This window comes from Coregonus clupeaformis, chromosome 21 (genome assembly GCF_020615455.1).
Source record: "Coregonus clupeaformis isolate EN_2021a chromosome 21, ASM2061545v1, whole genome shotgun sequence".
Taxonomy (NCBI): Eukaryota; Metazoa; Chordata; class Actinopteri; order Salmoniformes; family Salmonidae; genus Coregonus; species Coregonus clupeaformis.
In genome coordinates this window covers 7,129,730-7,156,171 of record NC_059212.1, presented here as the reverse complement: position 1 = coordinate 7,156,171, position 26,442 = coordinate 7,129,730, and the positions used below count along the sequence as shown (strand labels likewise).

The 26,442-nt window shown below is 44.5% G+C and overlaps 1 protein-coding gene across 1 annotated transcript in view; it reads left to right on the top strand.

Moving 5' to 3' along the window:
* The first annotated feature begins 18,104 nt into the window (after nt 1-18,104).
* LOC121539007 (calcipressin-3) overlaps nt 18,105-26,442 on the top strand; it is a 60,532-nt gene continuing 52,194 nt past the window's right edge. The window contains exon 1 of the mRNA XM_041847172.2: nt 18,105-18,418. Within this exon, the coding sequence (XP_041703106.1) occupies nt 18,332-18,418 (87 nt within the window). The 5' untranslated portion in view covers nt 18,105-18,331. The remainder of the gene's footprint in view (nt 18,419-26,442) is intronic.

The window sequence follows — 26,442 nt, the reverse complement described above, 5'->3', positions numbered from 1 at the left end:
CTCAGTTTTTCACAATTCCTGACATTTAATCCTAGTAAATATTCCCTGTCTTTACTTTATTTTAAGAATGTGAAATATCAGAATAATAGTAGAGAGAATTATTTATTTCAGCTTTTATTTCTTTCATCACATTCCCAGTGGGTCAGAAGTTGACATACACTCAATAAGTATTTGGTAGCATTGCCTTTAAATTGTTTAACTTGGGTCAAACGTTTTGGGTAGCCTTCCACAAGCTTCCCACAATAAGTTGGGTGAATTTTGGCCCATTCCTCCTGACAGAGCTGGTGTAACTGTGTCAGGTTTGTAGGCCTCCTTGCTCGCACACGCTTTTTCAGTTCTGTCCACACATTTTCTATAGGATTGAGGTCAGGGCTTTGTGATGGCCACTCCAATACCTTGACTTTGTTGTCCTTAAGCCATTTTGCCACAACTTTGGAAGTATGCTTGGGGTCATTGTCCATTTGGAAGACCCATTTGTGACCAAGCTTTAACTTCCTGACTGATGTCTTGAGATGTTGCTTCAATATATCCACATAATTTTCCTTCCTCATGATGCCATCTATTTTGTGAAGTGCACCAGTCCCTCCTGCAGCAAAGCACCCCCACAGCATGATGCTGCCACCCCCGTGCTTCATGGTTGGGATGGTGTTCTTCGGCTTGCAAGCAACCCCCTTTTTCCTCCAAACATAACGATGGTCATTATGGCCAAACAGTTCTATTTTTGTTTAATCAGACTAGAGGACATTTCTCCAAAAAGTACGATCTTTGTCCCCATGTGCAGTTGCAAACCGTAGTCTGGCTTTTTTATGGCGGTTTTGGAGCAGTGGCTTCTTCCTTGCTGATCGGCCTTTCAGGTTATGTCGATATAGGACTCGTTTTACTGTGGATATAGATACTTTTGTACCTGTTTCTTCCAGCATCTTCACAAGGTCCTTTGCCGTTGTTCTTGGATTGATTCGCACCAAAGTACGTTCATCTCTAGGAGACAGAACTCCTTCCTGAGCAGTATGACGGCTGCATGTTCCCATGGTGTTTATACTTGCGTACTATTGTTTGTACAGATGAACGTGGTACCTTCAGGCGTTTGGAAATTGCTCCCAAGGATGAACCAGACTTGTGGAGGTCTACCATTTTTTTCTGAGGTCTTGGCTGATTTCTTTTGATTTTCCCATGATGTCAAGCAAAGAGGCACTGAGTTTGAAGGTAGGCCTTGAAATACATCCACAGGTACAACTCAAATGATGTCAATTAGCCTATCAGAAGCTTCTAAAGCCATGACATCATTTTCTGGAATTTTCCAAGCTGTTTAAAGGCACAGTCAACTTAGTGTATGTTAACTTCTGACCCACTGGAATTGTGATACAGTGAATTATAAGTGAAATAATCTGTCTGTAAACAATTGTTGGAAAAATGAATTTGTGGAGTGGTTGAAAAACAAGTTTTAATGACTCCAACCTAAGTGTATGTAAACTTCCGACTTCAACTGTACATGGTATTAACTAAGAAACTATGTGGTAACAATGAATGCTGTCTGGTACTTACCTGAAAGGATTCAACATCATTTGGAAGTAACATTTGGTATCAGAATAGTAACTACCCGGTAAGCAGTGGGCTGTAAAACAAAGCTCTACCCAACTCGTTTATTTGTTCATTTTGATATTAGTTGCCCTAGATTTGCTGCACTTGTTATTACACCGATAAGCGATTTCTGTCTAAGGAAGGTCAAGCATGATGAGGCTGATGAGGGGTGTGTGAGGGAGAATTCAGTTAGTAACGAGAGAGAAGGAAGGGTGGTGGCGGAGTGGCGTAGGGAAAAGGTCAGGAAGGCTATTAAGACCTTCCATTTCTCAGACAGTCTATGCCAGTAGCCTAATCAGCAAACCGCAAGTTTTCAGATGTTTTCAATGCTGCTGGCGGGAACAATACTTGTAGGCTACTTTCGTTGCCTATCATGATTCAGGAAGACCCCCACCCCAAAACAATAACACAATGCTTTTTGTGGTGCAGACATGCAGCACTGCAATGAAACAGTAGTGACGCATTGGTAGTGCAGGAAAATAATACGTTCTTAGTAACCCTGCACATTGTAAAGTGCTTTGAACACCAGGAAAATCTAAAGGGACACTTTGGGATTTTGGCAAGATTAACTTGTGGATACCATTTTTATGTCTCTGTGTCCAGTATGAAGGAAGTTAGAGGTAGTTTCACAAGCCAATGCTAACTAGCGTTAGCGCAATGACTGAAAGTGTATTGGTATCTGCTAGCATGCTCATTGCCAAAATCCTGAAGTATCCCTTTAACTAAAATCAGAGAATAGCTCCTCATTACATCAGGGTTGGGGTCAGCTCCTCATTACGTCAGGGTTGGGGTCAGCTCCTCATTACGTCAGGGTTGGGGTCAGCTCCTCATTACGTCAGGGTTGGGGTCAGCTCCTCATTACGTCAGGGTTGGGGTCAGCTCCTCATTACGTCAGGGTTGGGGTCAGCTTCTCATTACGTCAGGGTTGGGGTCAGCTCCTCATTACGTCAGGGTTGGGGTCAGCTCCTCATTACGTCAGGGTTGGGGTCAGCTCCTCATTACGTCAGGGTTGGGGTCAGCTCCTCATTACGTCAGGGTTGGGATCAGCTCCTCATTACATCAGGGTTGGGGTCAGCTCCTCATTACATCAGGGTTGGGGTCAGCTCCTCATTACATCAGGGTTGGGGTCTATTCGAAGTGAATTAGTTAGTCAATTCAGGGAGAAAACTGAAATTCCAATTCAATAATTGAAATAGGGGCTTTTTTTTCAATGCCTTCTCAATAAACCGAAAAGGAGAAACTATTAATTTTAAGTTGTTTTATTTATTTTTTATTAAAATCACTTCCTAAATTGACTGACTTAAATTGGAATTGACCCCAACCCTGCATTCTGTGCTATAGTAGGCTACAGTGATGTAGTGGTAAAAAGAAATAGGTGGGTAAGCTCTGACTGCCGGTCAAGGTGAAAAAACAGGTTAAACTGCAGCACTTTTTCACAAAAGTAGTGTCTTTAATAGTGCTGTATTAGCGGATCGATATAGTGTCTGTAGCGCGGGCAATAATATTTTTACAGCACCCCCTTTGAAAATACAGTAAAAAATATACAAATGTTTTTAAAAAATCAACGCAGCACCCCCAAACGACTTCCTGCGGCTATGTGAGCAGCAGAGCCATATAGAGCAGAGGTCAGTGTCATGGCCAGTGTGTTTGTTTGTATCTAGAACAGTGAGGTGACCCCAGACAGAAGGATAGAGGGGATCATGGAGAGAGAGCTACTGTGCTGCGTGTGTTATGTTGTCCGTCTATTTTTGGGACTCTGTCCCCGAGGGGGAACGTGCGGGATGGTGCGCAGTGGGCTGAAGGTCACCTAGGGCTGGGCAATATGGCCAAAATATCATTTCACAATATTTTAAATAAAATTGGGTGATTTGATGGTATTTTATGTTTTTGAATAATACAAGTTCTACATTTGCTTTATAAGTAGTGCGTGACCCTAGGGTGGCAACACATACATTCTAAGTGATTTCAAATGGGTCTTTCTCCATTCTGATTGTTTTATACTGTTCAATTCAATTTCAACCCAAAATAATTTTCAGCATTTCCATGACTTTCTGGATTTCCTGCGCTCATTTGAGATCGTTTCCACACTGCCACGCAGGGCTGCACGATATGGGCAAACAATCTTGGCCTTATTTTTAACCAAATGTTGCAATTACGATTTGACTTGCGATTTAGAGTAAAACACTTGGGTGAACTGTTGGAATCATGGAAATAGAACGATTATTCTAATTCTATAGTTAGAATATAATAGTGGGCACTTTAAATACAGTGTTGTTTGACATGACAACAAATGAAAATGCCAGAGAGGAGTTATTGTGACAGGGTAGGAACCAAAGTGTTGTTAAGTTTTCTCTTAGCTACTTCATGTAGCTAACATATTCTTGGTTTGCGTATTCCTCTTTGATTTAGAAGATACTGTTGCACAAACAACATGCAGATGTACACTACCGTTCGAAAGTTTGGGGTCACTTAGAAATGTCCTTGTTTTCAATTTTTTTTATTTTTTTGTCCATTAAAATAACATCAAATTGATCAGAAATACAGTGTAGACATTGTTGTTGTAAATGGCTATTGTAGCTGGAAATGGCTGATTTTTAATGGAATACATAGGCGTACAGAGGCCCATTATCAGCAACCATCAGTCCTGTGTTCCAATGGCACGTTGTGTTTGCTAATCCAAGTTTATCATTCTAAAATGCTAATTGATCATTAGAAAACCCTTTTGCAATTATGTTAGCACAGCTGAAAACTGTTGTGCTGATTAAAGAAGCAATAAAACTGGCCTTCTTGAGACTAGTTGAGAACAAACTGGCTCTAACCAGAATAGAAAGAGGAGTGGGAGGCCCCGGTGCACAACTGAGCAAGAGGACAAATACATTAGTGTCTAGTTTGAGAAACAGGCGCCTCACAGGTCCTCAACTGGCAGCTTCATTAAATAGTACCCGCAAAACACCAGTCTCAACATCAACAGTGAAGAGGCGACTCCGGGATGCTGACCTTCTAGGCGGATTTGCAAAGAAAAAGCCATATCTCAGACTGGCCAATGAAAATAAAAGATTAAGATGGGCAGTCTGAGATATGTATTTCTGATCAATATGATGTTATTTTAATGGACAAAAAAAGTGCTTTTCTTTCGAAAACAAGGAAATGTCTAAGTGACCCCAAACTTTTGAACGGTAGTGTAGGTCTACACCATCACTGGTATTATCAGACTGTAGAGCTAGTTATGTTTGCGCTGACTCAGTACATTTATTAGCAAGCTAGTGATTAGCATTAGCGATTAGCATTATTGGCTAACAAGATTTAGGCCCAACTTGCTATGAAAAGACAAACTAACTGTTTGCAGATGTAAGAAACAACAATCTAATAGTGTAATTATAGAATGCTAGTGGATTTACAGTGCATTCGGAAAGTATTCAGACCCCTTAACTTTTTCCACATTGTGTTAGGTTACAGCCTTATTATTAAATTACTTTTTTTCCTCATCAATCTACACACAATTCCCCATAATGACAAAGTGAAAACGGTATTTACATAAGTATTCAGACACTTTGCTATGAGACTCAAAATTGAGCTCAGGTGCATCCTGTTTCCATGATCATCCTTGAGATGTTGATTGGAGTCCACCTGTGGTAAATTACATTGATTGGACATGATTTGGAAAGGCACCCACCTGTCTATATAAGGTCCCCCAGTTGACAGTGCATGTCAGAGCAAAAACCAAGCCTTGAGGTCAAAGGAATTGTCCGTAGAGCTCCGAGACAGGATTGTGTCGAGGCACAGATCTGGGGAAGGGTACCAAAAACGTTCTGCAGCATTGAAGGTCTCCAAGAACACAGTGGCCTCCATCATTTTTAAATGGAAGAAGTTTGGAACCACCAAGACTCTTCCTAGAGCTGGCCGCCCAGCCAAACTGAGCAATCGGGGGAGAAGCGCCTTGGTCAGGGAGGTGACCAAGAACCTGATGAGTTCAATCTTGGTTTAATCAGACCAGAGAATCTTGTTTATTTACATTTACATTTTAGTCATTTAGCAGACGCTCTTATCCAGAGCGACTTACAGTTAGTGAATACATATCATGGGCTGAGAGTCCTTTAGGTGCCTTTTGGCAAACTCCAAGCGGGCTGTCATGTGCCTTTTACTGAGGAGTGGCTTCCGTCTGGCCACTCTACCATAAAGGCCTGATTGGTGGAGTGCTGCAGAGATGGTTGTCCTTCTGGAAGGTTATCTCAGCTCCACAGAGGAACTCTGGAGAGCTGGCCGCCCAGCCAAAACTGAGCAATCGGGGGAGAAGGGCCTTGGTCAGGGAGGTGACCAAAAAGGCACATGACAGCCCGCTTGGAGTTTGCCAAAGGTACCTAAAGGACTCTTAGACCATGAGAAACAAGATTCTCTGGTTTGATGAAACCAAGATTGAACTCTTTGGCCTGAATGCCAAGTGTCACGCCTGGAGGAAACCTGGCACCATCCCTACGGTGAAACATGGTGGTGGCAGCATCATGCTGTGGGGATGTTTTTCAGCGGCAGGGACTGGGAGACTAGTCAGGATCGAGGAAAAGATAAACGGAGCAAAGTACAGAGAGATCATTGATGAAAACCTGCTCCAGAGCGCTCAGGACCTCAGACTGGGGCGAAGGTTCACCTTCCACCTTCCAACAGGACAATGACCCTAAGCACACAGCCAAGACAACGCAGGAATGGCTTCGGGACAAGTCTCTGAATGTCTTTGAGTGGCCCAGCCAGAGCCCGGACTTTTACCCGATCTAACATCTCTGGAGATACCTGAAAATAGCTGTGCAGCGATGCTCCCCATCCAACCTGACAGAGCTTGAGATCTGCAGAGAAGAATGGGAGAAACTCCCCAAATACAGGTGTGCCAAGCTTGTAGCTTCATACTCAAGACGACTCGAGGCTGTAATCGCTGCCGAAGGTTCTTAAACAAAGTACTGAATAAAGGGTCTGAATACTTATGTAAATGTGATACCTGTTTTTGCTTTGTTATTATGGGATATTCTGTGTAGATTGATGAGGGAAAAAAAACAATTTAATCAATTTTAGAATAAGGCTGTAACGTAACAGAACGTGGAAAAAGTCAAGGGGTCTGAATACTTTCTGAATGCACTGTATATTCTGAAATTCTGAAATTGCCATCCCCAACTATAACATTTTCCGTCTAGATAGAACTGCCAAAGGGGGTGGAGTTGCAATCTACTGTAGAGATAGCCTCCAGAGCTCTATCATACTATCCAGGTCTGTGCCCAAACAGTTTGAGCTTCTACTTCTAAAAATCCACCTTTCCAGAAATAAGTCTCTCACTGTTACAGACCTATATCCATCCTGCCCTGCCTTTCGAAAGTTTTTGAAAGCCATGTTAACAAACAGATCACCGACCATTTCGAATCCCACCGTACCTTCTCCGCTATGCAATCCGGTTTCCGAGCTGGTAATGGGTGCACTTCAGCCACGCTCAAGGTCCTAAACGATATTATAACCGCGATCGATAATAGACAGTACTGTGCAGTAGTCTTCATCGACCTGGCCAAGGCTTTCGACTCTGTCAACCACCGCATTCTTTTTGGCAGACTAAATAGCCTTGGTTTCTCAAATGACTGCCTCGCCTGGTTCACCAACTACTTCTCAGATAGAGTTCAATGTGTCAAATCGGAGGGCCTGTTGTCTGGACCTATGGCAGTCTCTATGGGGTTGCCACAGGGTTCAATTCTTGGGCCGACTCTTTTCTCCGTGTATATCAATGATGTCGCTCTTGCTGCTGGTGACTCTCAGATCCACCTCTACGCAGACGACACCATTTTGTATACATCTGGCCCTTCATTGGACACTGTGTTAACAAACCTCCAAACGAGCTTCAATGCCATACAACACTCCTTCAGTAGCCTCCAACTGCTCTTAAACACTAGTAAAACTAAATGCATGCTCTTCAATCGAACACTGCTGGCACCCGCCCACCCGACTAGAATCACTACTCTCGACAGGTCTGACCTAGAGTATGTGGACAACTACAAATACCTAGGTGTCTGGTTAGACTGTAAACTCTCCTTCCAGACTCACATTAAGAATCTCCAATCCAAAGTTAAATCCAGAATCGGCTTCCTATTTCGCAACAAAGCCTCCTTCACTCATGCTGCCAAACATGCCCTCGTAAAACTGACTATCCTACCGATCCTTGACTTCGGCGATGTCATTTACAAAATAGCCTCCAACACTCTACTCAGCAAATTTGATGTAGTCTATCACAGTGCCATCCGTTTTGTCTCCAAAGCCCCATACACTACCCACCACTGTGACCTGTACGCTCTTGTTGGCTGGTCCTCATTACATGTTTGTCGTCAAACCCACTGGCTCCAGGCCATCTATAAATCACTGCTAGGCAAATCCCCGCCTTATCTTAGCTCATTGGTCACCATAGCAACACCCACCCGTAGTATGCGCTCCAGCAGGTATATCTCACTGGTCATCCCCAAAGCCAACACCTCCTTTGGCCGCCATTCCTTCCAGTTCTCTGCTGCCAATGACTGGAACGAATTGCAAAAATCTCTGAAGCTGGAGACTCTTATCTCCCTCACTAACTTTAAGCATCAGTTGTCAGAGCACCTTACCGATCACTGCACCTGTACACAGCCCATCTGAAATTAGCCCACCCAACTACCTCATCCCTATATCGTTATTTATTTTGCTCATTTGCACCCCAGTATGTCTATTTGCACATAATCTCTTGCACATCTATCATTCCAGTGTTAATACTAATTTTAATTATTTTGCACTATAGCCTATTTTTATTGCCTTACCTCCATAACTTGCTACATTTGCACACACTGTATATATATTTTCTCTTTGTATTTTTGACTTTATGTTTTGTTTCCCCATATGTAACTCTGTGTTGTTGTTTTTATCGCACTGCTTCGCTTTATCTTGGCCAGGTCGCAGTTTTAAATGAGAACTTGTTCTCAACTGGCTGTAGAAGCAAAGTGAAGAAGCAAAGTGAAAACAGCATTGTTGTCATTAACATTGTTGCATGTGCTGCATTGACCATGCAGACTGAATGCAAGTGTCTAGTGGTCAAGGAACAACAAATGCGTTCCTTGAGTGACAGGGGGCGGGGCTAGGTCTGAATGGAAAGCGGCATGGAGAGTGAGAGTGCGGAGAGAGTTGACTCAAGTAGCGAAGTAAACTATAAACATGGACGTTTCACACGGCATATCACATTTAACAAACCAAACATTGAAATACCATTATAGAAGGTAAATTAAAATCCCAAACCGGTCTGTGCATCAATACAGGTATATTGTAAAAATACGGTATACCGCCCAGCCCTAAGGTCACTGTCACGAATTCTGCTGAGGCTGCTCCTCCTCCTGGCTCGGGCAGGCTTCGGCGTTCGTCGTCCCCGGAGTACTAGCTGCCACCGTTGGATGTTTTCAATAGTTGTTTGGTCTAGTCTTGTGTGTGCACCTGTTTCGTATTGAGTATTGATTATGTCACCTATAAGTTTCCCTTTTGGTTTGTTTGCAGTTGTGTGTAATTGTCCGCTTGTCCGTTCGGTGTCTCGTGTATGTTTAGTGTTTACGCGTGTGTGCGTAATCGTTCGCCTCCTTTGTTTCTGAGGCCTTTGTTTTCCCTGTGCTTTATTGAGTAAAGACATTTTGGATTGAACCTCCTTGTCCTGCGCTTGACTCCACCACTGCATCCACATCCGAACTCTGACAGTCACCCATGATGCAGCGTAGAGTGCGTCCATCGTCCATCGTCCATCGTCCATCGTCCATCCCTCCTGCGGCCTTCTGGAAGCCTTTGGTGAGGTGAGCCTGCCTCTTGGTCAATCCATGGTTATGTAATGGCTAATCTCTTTGGTAAAGTGAGCCTGCCTCTTGGTCAATCCATGGTTATGTAATGGCTAATCTCTTTGGTGAGGTGAGCCTGCCTCTTGGTCAATCCATGGTTATGTAATGGCTAATCTCTTTGGTAAAGTGAGCCTGCCTCTTGGTCAATCCATGGTTATATAATGACTAATCTCTTTGGTAAAGTGAGCCTGCCTCTTGGTCAATCCATGGTTATGTAATGGCTAATCTCTTTGGTAAAGTGAGCCTGCCTCTTGGTCAATCCATGGTTATGTAATGACTAATCTCTTTGGTAAAGTGAGCCTGCCTCTTGGTCAATCCATGGTTATGTAATGGCTAATCTCTTTGGTAAAGTGAGCCTGCCTCTTGGTCAATCCATGGTTATGTAATGACTAATCTCTTTGGTAAAGTGAGCCTGCCTCTTGGTCAATCCATGGTTATGTAATGACTAATCTCTTTGGTAAAGTGAGCCTGCCTCTTGGTCAATCCATGGTTATGTAATGACTAATCTCTTTGGTAAAGTGAGCCTGCCTCTTGGTCAATCCATGGTTATGTAATGACTAATCTCTTTGGTAAAGTGAGCCTGCCTCTTGGTCAATCCATGGTTATGTAATGACTAATCTCTTTGGTAAAGTGAGCCTGCCTCTTGGTCAATCCATGGTTATGTAATGGCTAATCTCTTTGGTAAAGTGAGCCTGCCTCTTGGTCAATCCATGGTTATGTAATGACTAATCTCTTTGGTAAAGTGAGCCTGCCTCTTGGTCAATCCATGGTTATGTAATGGCTAATCTCTTTGGTAAAGTGAGCCTGCCTCTTGGTCAATCCATGGTTATGTAATGACTAATCTCTTTGGTAAAGTGAGCCTGCCTCTTGGTCAATCCATGGTTATGTAATGGATAATCTCTTTGGTAAAGTGAGCCTGCCTCTTGGTCAATCCATGGTTATGTAATGGCTAATCTCTTTGGTAAAGTGAGCCTGCCTCTTGGTCAATCCATGGTCTTGTAATGGCTAATCTCTAATCTCGGCATCCAGAAGCAAATCTTCTGCAGGTCTGTCAGGAAACACTAGGTGATGGCTGACACTACACTGCTAGCAACCCAAGTGCTTTTCCCCCATCAGACCTAAACATAATTGGAGAGAACGATGATTTCTTGCACTGAACTGATTTTAAGCAATGTGATGATTATAATAATAATATGCCATTTAGCAGACGCTTTTATCCAAAGCGACTTACAGTCATGCGTGCATAAATTTTTGTGTATGGGTGGTCCCGGGGATCGAACCCACTACCCTGGCGTTACAAGCGCCGTGCTCTACCAGCTGAGCTACAGAGGACCACCCATCATTATAGGATTATTGATGCGACATATGAAATATCATGGATTGCCTTGATCGATAATAATGACCTTACAATATCATAATCTAGTAATACGTCAGGGAGGCCAGAGTAGCACAGATGACATCGTTCCTATTTTATGGTGTTATAGTTAGTGACATAACTGTACAACATTCAGTTAAAACAGGCAACATTCTATGTTTGTTGTACTGTGCTATTTTTGGCTTGATGAATGTACTTCAATATGAATATCTAGGGCAAACGAGGATGCCTTGTCAGTTGCACAACTGAATGCATTCAACCGAAATGTCTCTTCCGCATTTAACCCAACCCCTCTGAATCAGAGAAGTGCCTTAATTGACATCATTGGCGCCTGGGGAGCAGTTGTTGGAGGTTAACTGACTTGCTCAAGGGCAGAACGGCAGATTTTTTCCCACCTTGCCAGCTCGGGGATTCGAACCAGCTACCTTTCGGGTACTGGCCCAACGCTCTTAACCGTTAAGCTACATGCTGAGTGGCGTGTAGCTCGGCTGAGCATGAGTAATCAAAATAATCAACACAGGGTGCATCTTCAGTGTCAATAGCTTGGAGTTTTACTTACATCGTAAATTTGTTGGAGTCTGGCAGTGGTTAGAAGTATTGTGTTGGGAAGTCTCCCATGGTTTGACCTCCAAAGTGTTGTGCAGGTTGTTGTTTTTGAAGAAGGAGGGGGTGACATTTAAAGTACACTTCCCTTGTACCCTTTGGAGAAAGGATATATCGACAACAGGCTTATGCTTTTGCGGCTGCGGCTGCTTGCAATTTGTCTGGCAGGGAGTCTTACTGGAGGATAACAAGTCAATGTATTTCTCTCTTTCCATCTCTTTCTCTAAACTTATCACTGTCTTTATCCCCGCTCTTGTCCTTACTTGCTCTCCATCTCTTTTTCCTCCCTTCTCTCTCAAGTTAGTCCTCTATTTATTCCTCTCTCTCTCTCTCTCTCTCTCTCTCTCTCTCTCTCTCTCTCTCTCTCTCTCTCTCCCTCTCGTGTTTTCTCTCTAAAGGTATAGTCTATTTTTAATTCCATGGATTGTTAGCTAGATACTGTATCTCTTCATGGCATTGTTGAAAACACAGAGAGAGAGAGATATAAAGATGAAATGGGAACACTTTCTATCCTTGAGCAAAGTTCCATCCCTTGCATTCAGTCTGTGATTTCCGTAAACAATAAAGCTCCTTCAACGCTGTGCTGTCTTCAACGCTGTGCTGTCTTCAACGCTGTGCTGTCTTCAACGCTGTGTGTCTTCAACGCTGTTTTTTTTCAACACTGTGCTGCTTTCAATGCTGTGCTGTCTTCAATGCTGTGCTGCCTTCAACACTGTGCTGTCTTCAACGCTGTGCTGTCTTCAACGCTGTGTTTTCTTCAACACTGTGCTGGCTTCAACGCTGTGCTGCCTTCAACGCTGTGCTGTCTTAAACGCTGTGGTGTCTTCAACGCTGTGCTGTTTTCAACGCTGTGCTGTTTTCAATGCTGTGCTGTCTTCAACGCTGTGCTGCCTTCAGCGCTGTGCTATCTTCAACGCTGTGCTGCCTTCAACACTGTGCTGCCTTCAACACAGTGTTTTCTTCAACAGTGTTTTCTTCAACGCTGTGCTGTCTTCAACGCTGTGGTGTCTTCAACGCTGTGTTTTCTTCAACACTGTGCTGGCTTCAATGCTGTGCTGTCTTCAACGCTGTGCTGCCTTCAACGTTGTGCTGTCTTAAACGCTGTGCTGTCTTCAACGCTGTGCTGTCTTCAACGCTGTGCTGCCTTCAACGCTATGCTGCCTTCAACGCTGTGCTGTCTTCAACGCTGTGCTGTCTTCAACGCTGTGCTGCCTTCAGCGCTGTGCTGCCTTCAGCGCTGTGCTATCTTCAACGTTGTGCTGCCTTCAACACTGTGCTGCCTTCAACACAGTGTTTTCTTCAACAGTGTTTTCTTCAACGCTGTGCTGCCTTCAACGCTGTGCTGCCTTCAACGCTGTGCTGTCTTCAACGCTGTGCTGTCTTCAACGCTGTGCTTTCTTCAACGCTGTGCTGTCTTCAACACTGTGTTTTCCTTCAACACTGTGCTGTCTTCAATGCTGTGCTGTTTTCAACGCAGTGCTGCCTCCAACGCTGTGCTGCCTCCAACGCTGTGCTGTCTTCAACACTGTGCTGTCTTCATCAGTGTGCTCTCTTCAACACTGTGCTCTCTTCAATACTGTGTTGTCTTCAACACTGTGCTGTTTTCAACAGTGTGCTGTCTTCAACACTGTGCTGTCTTCAATACTGTGCTGTCTTCATCAGTGTGCTCTCTTCAACACTGTGCTCTCTTCAATATTGTGTTGTCTTCAACACTGTGCTGTATTCAACAGTGTGCTGTTTTCAACACTGTGCTGTCTTCAATACTGTGTTGTCTTCAACACTGTGCTGTTTTCAACAGTGTGCTGTCTTCAACACTGTGCTGTCTTCAATACTGTGCTGTCTTCATCTGTGTGCTCTCTTCAACACTGTGCTCTCTTCAATATTGTGTTGTCTTCAACGATGTGCTGTCTTCAACGCTGTGCTCTCTTCAACGCTGTGCTGTCTTCAACGCTGTGCTGTCTTCAACGCGGTGTTTTTTTCAACACTGTGCTGCTTTCAACGCTGTGCTGTCTTCAACGCTGTGCTGTCTTCAATGCTGTGCTGTCTTCAACGCTGTGCTGTCTTCAACGCTGTGCTGTCTTCAACGCTGTGTTTTTTTCAACACTGTGCTGCTTTCAACGCTGTGCTGTTTTCAACGCTGTGCTGCCTTCAACACTGTGCTGGCTTCAACGCTGTGCTGTCTTCAACGCTGTGCTGTCTTCAACGCTGTGCTGCCTTCAACGCTGTGCTGTCTTCAACGCTGTGCTGTCTTCAACGCTGTGCTGCCTTCAACGCTGTGCTGCCTTCAACGCTGTGCTGCCTTCAACGCTGTGCTGTCTTCAACACTGTTTTACTTCAACACTGTGCTGTCTTCAACGCTGTGCTGTCTTCAACGCTGTGCTGCCTTCAACGCTGTGCTGTCTTCAACGCTGTGCTGTCTTCAACGCTGTGCTATCTTCAACGCTGTGCTGTCTTCAACACTGTGCTGACTTCAACGCTGTGCTGTCTTCAACACTGTGCTGTCTTCAACGCTGTGCTGTCTTCAACGCTGTGGTGTCTTCAACGCTGTGTTTTCTTCAACACTGTGCTGGCTTCAATGCTGTGCTGTCTTCAACGCTGTGCTGTTTTCAACGCTGTGCTGTCTTCAACGCTGTGCTGTCTTCAACGCAGTGCTGTCTTCAACGCTGTGCTGCCTTCAACGCTGTGCTGCCTTCAACGCTGTGCTGCCTTCAACGCTGTGCTGTCTTCAACACTGTGTTTTACTTCAACACTGTGCTGTCTTCAATACTGTGCTGTCTTCATCAGTGTGCTCTCTTCAACACTGTGCTCTCTTCAATATTGTGTTTTCTTCAACACTGTGCTTACTTCAACACTGTGCTGACTTCAACAGTGTGCTCTCTTCAATACTGTGTTGTCTTCAACACTGTGCTGTTTTCAACGCTGTGCTGTCTTCAACACTGTGCTGTCTTCAAAAGTGTGCTGTCTTCAACACTGTGCTGTCTTCAATACTGTGTTGTCTTCAATGTTGTGCTGTTTTCAACGCTGTGCTGTCTTCAACACTGTGTTGTCTTCAACGCTGTGCTGTTTTCAACACTGTGCTATCTTCAAGTGTCCTGATTTCAACACTGTGCTGTCTACAACCATGTTCTGTCTTCAACAATGTGCTGTCTTCAACGCTGTGCTGTCTTCAACGCTGTGCTGTATTCAACACACAGTGCTGTCTTCAACACTGTGCTCTCTTCAACGCACTGTGCTCTCTTCAACGCACTGTGCTCTCTTCAATGCACAGTGTTGTCTTCAACACTGTGCTGTCTTCAACAGTGTGCTGTCTTCAACACTGTGCTGTCTTCAATACTGTGTTGTATTCAACGCTGTGCTGTTTTCAATGCTGTGTTGTCTTCAACAGTGTGCTGTCTTCAACGCTGTGCTGTCGTCAACATTGTGTTGGCTTCAACAATCTCCTGTTTTCAACACTCTCTTGTCTTCAACACTCTCCTGACTTCAACACTGTCCTGTCTACAAATCCTTTCCCTTCTTCAACACTGTCCTTTACCATGGGGACGAGGGAAAGAATCCATCCCATCATTAGAAGATTTGACCTGGTTTGGTGGTGATCAGAGGAGCCAAGGGCACGTGTGCGACGGGGATTTCAGTCACCCCTCCACATCCTGCTACTGACTAAACATGGCCTGGTAATGTTTAGTCTACCCTGCCTCACTAAACCTCTGGACTGGGTTAAACTTCTACACAGCTGCTGGCTACACAGGCTGGCATATACAATAAAAACAATATTAGACTATTAATTCAATATGCTCCTCATTCAACATAGGAACCGGTATCGAAGAGAAGAACAGAGTAACGATACTGTGTTAGTGCATTTTAAAGTATATTCATTGATCTCTTCCTATACATTTACATTTTAGTCATTTAGCAGACGCTCTTATCCAGAGCGACTTACAGTTAGTGAGTTCATACATTTTCATACTGGCCCCCCGTGGGAAACGAACCCACAACCCTTGCGTTGCAAGCGCCATGCTCTACCAACTGAGCTACAGGGGACTATCATTTGGTCATTCTTTCTCGGCTGTGCTCTCGTCCAGGTCTTCTCCTGGTCAGAGTCTTTCTCGGCTGTCCTCTCGTCCAGGTTTCCTCCTGGTTAGAGTCTTTCTCGGCTGTGCTCTCCTCCTGGTCAGAGTCTTTCTTGGCTGTACTCTCGTCCAGGTTTCCTCCTGGTCAGAGTCTTTCTTGGCTGTACTCTCATCCAGATCTCCTCCTGGTCAGAGTCTTTCTCGGCTGTGCTCTCATCCAGGTCTCCTCCTGGTCAGAGTCTTTCTCGGCTGTGCTCTCATCCAGGTCTCCTCCTGGTCAGAGTCTTTCTTGGCTGTACTCTCATCCAGGTCTCCTCCTGGTCTGCATTATCATTATCTATACCTGCTGTCCTCCACCTGGCTTCTCTCTCTCTTCTCTAATTATTGCTTTCTCCCTCTCCCCCTTCTGTCTCTTTCTCCCCCTTTTTCTCTCTCTCTCTCTCTCTCTCCATCTCTCTCTCTCCATCTCTCTCTCTCTCTCTCTTTCTCTCTCTCTCTTTCTTTCTCTCTCTGCTCTCTCCATTAAATGTTTATTTCTTTCTTTCTCTCTCTCATTTCCTTTCCCTCTCTCCCCACACCCTCTCTTTCTCTCTCGCGGTTTCCCCTGGCTCGCTTCGCCTGACGCTGATTTGCTTTATAAATAGCTTGGCCTAGATTATGGCAGCTGCAGTGGCGCCAGGGGGTGGCTGGGCAGGGCCGAGTGAGGTGGTGTGGCACTGGCAGCCTCCATCGCTGGGAAGGCGCAGGGATAGTTTGTGTGTGGAGGGGGGATTTGTGTGTGTGCATATGTGTGTGCAATGTGTGTGTGTGTTTTGATGCTGCTACTGCCTCTGTTGCAACGGGCCTGCATGCCTGCTCATACTGACTCCCATTCCCGCCCCCCCTGAAGCCCTTGCCCCTTGCAGCTCGACAACCAAAACACACAACAACACATGACTGTTATGTCTCATGTCAGATGTGGAGAAGTTCGATTTCTGATGTGTGACTCTCGTGTGTGTATCCTGAATGTTTACGAATGCATTGCGTGTCATTGTGGGTTAGTGGGTGGGTCTACTGCCCTGGTTTCATGTTCTCACACACAACCATGACTTTGGGAGTACAAATGTGCATTATGTTTCACATAAGTGGATTTTGTGATTGTACAGTCAATTTAGCAACAGTTCCTTAATATCTGTGTACTTCTGTGGTCTGAAGTAACCAGTTATGAGTGAATGATCTAGTAATGTCACCATTTTAGATCCCCTATCAATCAGGGATCTGGTGAGGGGAATGAAGGTTGAATATCCAGGACACCCAAAATATTCACATTCACATCACAGATTTGCAAGGAGCATAAACACCTCTGAAAGATCACTGGATTAATGTGGGTAGATTATGGGTTTTATTCAAATGTAATATTAAGATGGGTTTTGAAAATGCTGACTAACTGAGAGAATTTGAAATGAGGAGCAAGAAAACTCTAGAGGAGTGCACAGAAAATGCCTAATCGTATCAAGCAACATCCTCAATCTACTCCTCAATCTAATATGATCATAATGACATGATATTCATAAATAGTACTAACGATAATGGATCAAGAAGTGTACCACTATTCTATTCTATTTTACTATAGCAACATGGGCTTCATCCCAAATGGCACCCTATTCCTTGCATAGTGAACGACTTTTGTCCAGAGCCCTGTGGATTCTGGTCAAAAGTAGTGCACTATATAGGCAATACGGTGTCGTTTGGGACGAAGCCCATGTTGCTGTTTAGTCTATTCACACCCTAACAGAGACCCTGCATTGCCTCAGGCCTGTCAGAACCAGATTGAGCCACCCTAATAGTTATAGAGAATCATATCTGTCTGACTGTCTGTCTGACTGCTTCTTCCAGCCTATTGCCTACTCATCGTGGCTTATTGTCTTAGCTAGTGAATGATGAAACTGAGAGCTTGTGCCAGAGTTGATGAGTGAGAGGTTATGCAATGCCGAAGTCTGTTGGAAGTTTGGACCAATCGGATAAGGCTGAGCGAGTAAGGGAGATGTTAACACTATGGTTACTGTAGTTTACTACACGACAGGCTGCTTCTGCAATGTCCACTACATCATACAGTAAATTAGCAGGCTATACTGGATGTCTGGATTGTTTTTACTTATTGAAGTAACTCTGACATTTCAATAACAGAATAGTCCTACATGGATTTTATTTTAAAATGGAACAGACGCAAACTGACTAGCCTAGTGTCAAACATTAGATGGTGCATTCCATTTCTGAAGAGAAGAAAAAAAAAAAGCAGCCTGTTCTATCGTACCAAAACATTATCGTTTATCATTTATGCAACCAAGACAATAGTCAAATTCTATTCCAGGATATTTTTTTGGACTTCATTATAGGCAGTCCTGATTATTGTTGCTGGGGGGAAGCGGGCCTAGAATACATAATTTCAGAGCTATTGCCGCAGTTATGTTCATTGGCTAAATGAGAAGGAAAAATAAACAACAGGAGGCAGAAAGAACCGGTGTAGTTCTACAAGCTGCAGCGTAAATGAACAAATGAGTCTGCTCATGACGTCAATGTTGTGCCCGAGCGCGCGCTGGTTGGTGCGCTCGCGAATGTTTCTGACTGCTGCTCTATGTTGGAGCGGGTAGAGCGAGAGAGGGAGAGCGAAACAGATCGAGAGAGAGTTTTCTGCTGCAGCATCACTCACTTCAAATAGCGCACCCAAACTGTCAGGATACCACCTCATCCGAAGCGAACCCATTGGAGTTAAAATCACCTGCGAGGCTGCGACTGCACTTTCTCTGAAGTAGACAAGGACCCAACGAAATAATTTATTTTATTTATATTTTTCTCAGCTACGAAAGGGAATGCCATCGATAAATATGAAACTGGAGATGGTGACCATCATCGCCTGCGAGGTAGACACGGATGTGTTTACGTCCGACAAACTGCAGGTAGGCCTATACAGTTTCATAAAACTGCACGTTGAATATTTCTGAATTTTTGTCTATTTGTGAAAAAACTTGGAATATTTCTGCCTTTTTGTCTGTTCGTACTCCGAAGTACCCAAGACCCGTTTTTTCTGCATGTCCCAAAGTGCCTGTCTTGCTTACGTTCACCCTGGGGTTTTATCAATGAAACCGCAGCTCATCAAGATGCACGCCCTGAATGCGCATGGATGCCCTCATTGATTGACGTTTGTGGGGTTGCAGAAGTGTGGACGAGAGAGGGGGGGTGCAGACCTTTTTTTTAAACTGTATGCGCTATAGACTACATCTTTCTGCGGCGTCAATGTTAGTAGGCTTACGCAAGTTACATGCGTAAATGCAGGGGGTGAGAGGAGGGGGTTGTTGAATTGAACATGTGGAGGAGCACAGAACAGAAGTGAGGAACTGCAGTGTCGGAGTCGGACCTCTCCCCTTTCAGCATTGCAGGTGCGCCAGATACATAGGAGCGCATTGATTCCCCCCTTCAGCATTGCAGGTGCGCCAGATACGTAGGAGCGCATGCATTGAATCCAACAGTCATGGAGCAGATGGTACTAAGATGCGTAAAGCCTTGGCATTAGAAAGTGCCAGTGTTTACTTTAAATGCCACACAGATGGTGGTCAAAGCCATGGCTTACCCACTGAACCCTTTAAAAATTCCTTAGCCACATTTTTCCTATCCACAGACTGTCATTGTGGATCGAGGCCATTGGCCATCCATTGTAGCCTGTTGTACAGCACAGAGCCCAGCACGTGCCGTACCAGAACAATAACTTATTAAGAGTCCGTTATCCTAAGTCTTTCCTTAATACAGTTAATCAGTCTGAACAGAGATCATATGCTATGAGTCAAAAGTACACGGTAATGCTGCAATGTCCTCAGAAAACATAAACATTGTGCACCTCTGCACACCAGGGGTTGGAAACCGAAATTATTTTCCAATCATTTAATTCTGAACAGAACAATTTATTTTTTCCATTCAGTTCCACTGTTGTGACCAGCAAATTAAAGTTCTGAACTGGTTGGAACCCCGAAAAAGTAACGACTTATATCATTCCTTTCTGTTCCCTTTTAAACCTCTGAAATCTTTATTTTATTTTATTTTAGCTTGACATTAAACTATTTCACCAAACAGTGCGAATAGAGCAGCTTTCTATGGAGCAGGCAAGCTATATTAAACTCAGCAAAAAAAAGAAACATCCCTTTTTCAGGACCCTGTCTTTCAAAGATAATTCGTAAAAATCCAAATAACTTCACAGATCTTCATTGTAAAGGGTTTAAACACTGTTTCCCATGCTTGTTCAATGAACCATAAACAATTAATGAACATGCACTGTGGAACAGTCATTAAGACACTAACAGCTTACAGATGGTAGGCAATTAAGGTCACAGTTATGAAAATGTAGGACACTAAAGAGGCCTTTCTACTGACTCTGAAAAACACAAAAAGAAAGATGCCCAGGGTCCCTGCTTATCTGCGTGAACGTGCCTTAGGCATGCTGCAAGGAGGCATGAGGACTGCAGATGTGGCCAGGGCAATAAATTGCAATGTCAGTACTGTGAGACGCCTAAGACAGTGCTACAGGGAGACAGGACAGACAGCTGATCGTCCTCGCAGTGGCAGACCACATGTAACAACACCTGCACAGGATCGGTACATATGAACATCACACCTGTGGGACAGGTACAGGATGGCAACAACAACTGCCCGAGTTACACCAGGAACGCACATTCCCTCCATCAGTGCTCAGACTGTCCGCAATAGGCTGAGAGAGGCTGGACTGAGGCCTTATAGGCCTGTTGTAAGGCAGGTCCTCACCAGACATCACCGGCAACAACGTAACCTATGGGCACAAACCCACCGTCGCTGGACCAGACAGGACTGGCAAAAAGTGCTCGTCACTGACGAGTCGCGGTTTTGTCTCATCAGGGGTGATGGTCGGATTCGCGTTTATCGTCGAAGGAATGAGCGTTACACCGAGGCCTGTACTCTGGAGCGGGATCAAATCAAATCAAATCAAATCTTATTGGTCACATGCGCCGAATACAACAGGTGCAGACATTACAGTGAAATGCTTACTTACAGCCCTTAACCAACAGTGCATTTATTTTTAACAAAAAAAGTAAAAATAAAACAACAACAAAAAAAGTGTTGAGAAAAAAAGAGCAGAAGTAAAATAAAATAACAGTAGGGAGGCTATATATACAGGGGGGTACCGGTGCAGAGTCAATGTGCCGGGGGCACCGGCTAGTTGAGATAGTTGAAGTAATATGTACATGTGGGTAGAGTTAAAGTGACTATGCATAAATAATTAACAGAGTAGCAGCAGCGTAAAAGGATGGGGTGGGGGGGCAGTGCAAATAGTCCAGGTAGCCATGATTAGCTGTTCAGGAGTCTTATGGCTTGGGGGTAGAAGCTGTTGAGAAGTCTTTTGGACCTAGACTTGGCACTCCGGTACCGCTTGCCGTGCGGTAGCAGGGAGAACAGTCTATGACTAGGGTGGCTGGAGTCTTTGACAATTTTGAGGGCCTTCCTCTGACACCGCCTGGTATAGAGGTCCTGGATGGCAGGAAGCTTGGCCCCAGTGATGTACTGGGCCGTACGCACTACCCTCTGTAGTGCCTTGCGGTCGGAGGCCAAGCAGTTGCCATACCAGGCGGTGATGCAACCAGTCAGGATGCTCTCGATGGTGCAGCTGTAGAATTTTTTTGAGGATCTGAGGACCCATGCCAAATCTTTTCAGTCTCCTGAGGGGGAATAGGCTTTGTCGTGCCCTCTTCACGACTGTCTTGGTGTGTTTGGACCATGATAGTTCGTTGGTGATGTGGACACCAAGGAACTTGAAGCTCTCAACCTGTTCCACTACAGCCCCGTCGATGAGAATGGGGGCGTGCTCAGTCCTCTTTTTTTCCTGTAGTCCACAATCATCTCCTTTGTCTTGGTCACGTTGAGGGAGAGGTTGTTGTCCTGGCACCACACGGCCAGGTCTCTGACCTCCTCCCTATAGGCTGTCTCATCGGTGTCGGTGATCAGGCCTACCACTGTTGTGTCGTCGGCAAACTTAATGATGGTGTTGGAGTCGTGCCTGGCCATGCAGTCATGGGTGAACAGAGAGTACAGGAGGGGACTGAGCACGCACCCCTGAGGGGCCCCCGTGTTGAGGATCAGTGTGGCAGATGTGTTGTTACCTACCCTTACCACCTGGGGGCGGCCCGTCAGGAAGTCCAGGATCCAGTTGCAGAGGGAGGTGTTTAGTCCCAGGATCCTTAGCTTAGTGATGAGCTTAGAGGGCACTATGGTGTTGAATGCTGAGCTGTAGTCAATGAATAGCATTCTCATGTAGGTGTTCCTCTTGTCCAGGTGGGATCAATTTGGAGGTGGAAGGTCCGTCATGGTCTGGGGCGGTGTGTCACAGCATCATCGGATTGAGCTTGTTGTCATTGCAGGCAATCTCAACGCTGTGCATTACAGGGCAGACATCCTCCTCCCTCATGTGGTACCCTTCCTGCAGGCTCATCCTGACATGACCCTCCAGCATGACAATGCCACCAGCCATTCTGTGAGTGATTTCCTGCAAAACAGGAATGTCAGTGTTCTGCCATGGCCAGCGAAGAGCCCGGATCTCAATCCCATTCAGCACGTCTGGGACCTGTTATCCCCGGGGGGTGAGGGCTAGGGCCATTCCCCCCAGAAATGTCCGGGAACTTGCAGGTGCCTTGGTGGAAGAGTGGGGTAACATCTCACAGCAAGAACTGGCAAATCTGGTGCAGTCCATGAGGAGGAGATACACTGCAGTACTTAATGCAGCTGGTGGCCACACCAGATACTGACTGTTATTTTTGATTTTGACCCCCCCTTTGTTCAGGTACACATTATTCAATTTATGTTAGTCACATGTCTGTGGAACTTGTTCAGTTTATGTCTCACTTGTTGAATCTTGTTATGTTCATACTAATATTTACACATGTTAAGTTCCCACAGGGGGCCAGTATAAAAAAAAGTAAAAAAAATAATAATATGTATTCACTAACTGTAAGTCGCTCTGGATAAGAGCGTCTGCTAAATGACTTAAAAAAAAAAAAAAAAAAAGTTTGCTGAAAATAAACACAGTTGATAGTAAGAGGACGTTTATTTTTTTGCTGAGTTTAGTTGTTTACATGCATTGAACAGACAAGTGTATGGCATGAGATGCGACTGACATTTTGCAGATGGGGAGAGAATGAGAGACGGTGGAGGAGGAGACTTGGCTTGAAGCGCTGGGCATCTTGTTATGACATGCATTATCTGAATTAGGCCCACATAATTAAACCTACGGAGGAGGGGCTTCTATGAAGGAACTTTGAATGTCTGAACTTCTGAGAGTTGGACTTTACGTTGGACCAGACCTAGCTAGCTAGCTATCTAACAAGCTTGTGTGTGCAGAGCGGCACCAGAATTAAAATAAAAACACTTACCTTTTTGTAGTTAATAAATCCAATGTGAAACGTGATAACTATAGTATCCTTAACTAGCATTGAAAAAGTTAATCCATTCTCAAATAAAAAATCTCTCTCCCTAATTTCGGAATCACGCTTGTAACTTCAGTAGGCTAGTAGCTTAGGAGGAGGAAGGGCAGGTAGCCTACACACTCACACAGTAGTCGGTTCAATTATTTGAATTCCATTTCATGAGCTAAATGCACACATCAAACCGTTTCTCTAGAGATAAATCAGATCCAGCCTGAACTGTGACGATGTAGTAGGGAGTTGTAGTTTCCAACAGGCCAATATTCTACATAGTTTAGCGCATTAAACGTGGTAATTAACTACAATGACTATAATCCATTGCGCATCTACTTGTCTACTTTTACGTCTGCTACGGAAGGGAGAGGAATGCGCAATTGTGAGGTGATATGTGACTGACCGCCTCGATTCGGTCTTATGTGGCAAAATTTGAAATTGTGTTTTTTACATTGGATAAAAGTAGAGACTCAGAGCTAGAAAATGGTATATCATACACTGCAGTTGAGGAACAATGGGAAAGTAATTCTGCTTTTGAAAGTTGATCAACTTGGAACCCCACTTTTGAGAAAATGGCCCTTGAATGTTTTGGTACACCTACTGGAGAGCTCTTCTTTGTCTACACCCGTTCAGCATCGCTCACACCCTCTTAAGTCTTAGCTCCACCCATCTCTTTAAGGATTCAGAGTGAGTAGTTTAGTAAACAACCAAAGATTTCAAGACTAAAAGTGGTAAAAGTAGTAGCCTACAATAAGGAAAAACTCCAGGTAAAAATACACTTAATCTAGTTGTCACGACTTCCGCCGAGGCTGCCTCCCCTCCTTGTTCGGGCAGGTTTCGGCGTTCGTCGTCACCGGCTTACTAGCTGCTGCCGATCCATTTATCATCACTCCACTTGTCTTGTCTAATTAATCACACACACCTGGTCCTTATCCCCAATTAGTCATTGTATAAGTGTTCCCTCTGCTTCCTTGTCTGTGTGGGTGATTGTTTGTTGTGAGCTGTGTGTAGCTCGGTTGAGCTACCCTTACCTTGTTGTTGCCAGGGTAGATATTTCCCCTGTGCCTGAGTGTTGTTGTCCCATGCTTGCCCAACTGTTTATCAACGGAATAAACTTTTTGGATGCGTATTACTCTCCTGCTCCTGACTCCTTCTATCACACGCATCACACTAGTCCTTGGCCTAAATCCTAATCTGACTTTACATTTTAGTCATTTAGCAGACTCTCTTATCCAGAGCGACTTACAGTTAGTGAGTGCATACATTATTTTTTAAATTTTCATACTGGCCCCCCTGTGGGAATCGAACCCACAACCCTGGCGTTGCAAACGCCACGCTCTACCAACTGAGCTACATCCCTGCCGGCCATTCCCTCCCCTACCCTGGGCCAATTGTGCGCCGCCCCATGGGTCTCCCGGTCGCGGCCGGCTATGACAGAGCCTGGATTCGAACCAGGATCTCTAGTGGCACAGCTAGCACTGCGATGCAGTGGCTTAGACCACTGCGCCACTCGCACTTTGGTCTCTGGTAAAAACACACTATATCAGATCAAATCTAAGTTTATTTGTCACATGCACAGGATACAAAAGGTGTAAATGGTACAGTGAAATGGTTACTTGCATAGCAGCAATATCAAAAACAGAAAGTGTCCAGATAAAAATATTTTATAAATATTTTATAATTATTAGATGACGCTTACCCGACACATTTGTCTAAATTGATGGGTCATGTGAAGGAAATGCTATAACCACCCCTCAGTCACATCTAACTAAGTGGATGGGTCACTATTGTCTAGACATGTACACATGTTCATGAAATACAATAGATGGCCGTAATCACCCGCAGACACACCTGGCTAACCTGATGGGTCATTTACAGTACATTCGGAAAGTATTCAGACCCCTTGACTTTTTCCACATTTTGTTACGTTACAGCCTTATTCTAAAATGGATTACATTGTTTTTTTCCCCCCTCATCAATCTACACACAATACCCCATAATGACAAAGCAAAAACTGGTTTATATACATTTTTGCAAATTTATTAAAAACAAAGAAATGAAATATCACATTTACATAAGTATTCAGACCCTTTACTCAGTACTTTGTTGAATCACCTTTGGCAGCGATTACAGCCTTGAGTCTTCTTGGGTATGATGCTACAAGCTTGGCACACCTGTATTTGGGGAGTTTCTCCCATTCTTCTCTGCAGATCCTCTCAAGCTCTGTCAGGTTGGATTGGGAGCGTCGCTGCACAGCTATTTTCAGGTCTCTCCAGAGATGTTAGATCGGGTTCAAGTCCGGGCTCTGGCTGGGCCACTCAAGGACATTCAGAGACTTGTTCTGAAGCCACTCCTGCGTTGTCTTGGCTGTGTGCTTAGGGTCATTGTCCTGTTGGAATGTGAACCTTCGCCCCAGTCTGAGGTCCTGAGTGCTCTGGAGCAGGTTTTCATCAAGGATCTCTCTGTACTTTGCACCCTTCATCTTTCCCTCGATCCTGACTAGTCTCCCAGTCCCTGCCGCTGAAAAACATCCCTACAGCATGATGCTGCCACCACCATGCTTCACCATTGGGATGGTGCCAGGTTCCCTCCAGACGTGATGCTTGGCATTCAGGCCAAAGAGTTCAATCTTGGTTTCATCAGACCAATCTTGTTTCTCATGGTCTGAGAGTCTTTAGGTGCCTTTTGGCAAACTCCAAGCGGGCTGTCATGTGCCTTTTACTGAGGAGTGGCTTCCGTCTGGCCACTCTACCATAAAGGCCTGATTTGTGGAGTGCTGCAGAGATGGTTGCCATCTGGAATGTTCTCCCATCTCCACAGGGGAACTCTGGAGCTCTGTCAGGGTGACCATCGGGTTCTTGGTCACCTCCCTGACCAAGGCCCTTCTCTTGCTCAGTTTGGCCGGGCGGCCAGCTCTAGGAAGAGTCTTGGTGGTTCCAAACTTCTTCCATTCAATTGAATTTACCACAGGTGGACTCAAATGAAGTTGTAGAAACATCTCAAGGATGATCAATGGAAACAGGATGCACCTGAGCTGAATTTCGAGTCTCATAGCAAAGGGTCTGAATACTTATGTAAATAAGGTATTTCTGTTTTAAATTGTTTATACATTTGCAGAAATTCTGTTTTTGCTTTGTCATTATGGGGTATTGTGTGTAGATTGATGAATATTTTTATTTATTTAATCCATTTTAGAATATGGCTCTAATGTAACAATGTGGAAAAAGAGAAGGGGTCTGAATACTTTCGAATGCACTGTAATCATCTGGCAATTGGAGTCTTTTGTTTAGTTAGCTAAGCAATGAACCGGCATAATCCCAACTCATACTACTACCAATACAAACATTGTCATAGCTGTAGTATGAATCTGGAATAAGTTTCTGAGTGACAGAGTGAGGGTTTTGCATATGCATTTTGTTGTGTTTTTTTTGTGGGACTGTAAAAAAAATGCCCGGAACGTAAAATAATCGTTATGTTCCGGAACAGTATAG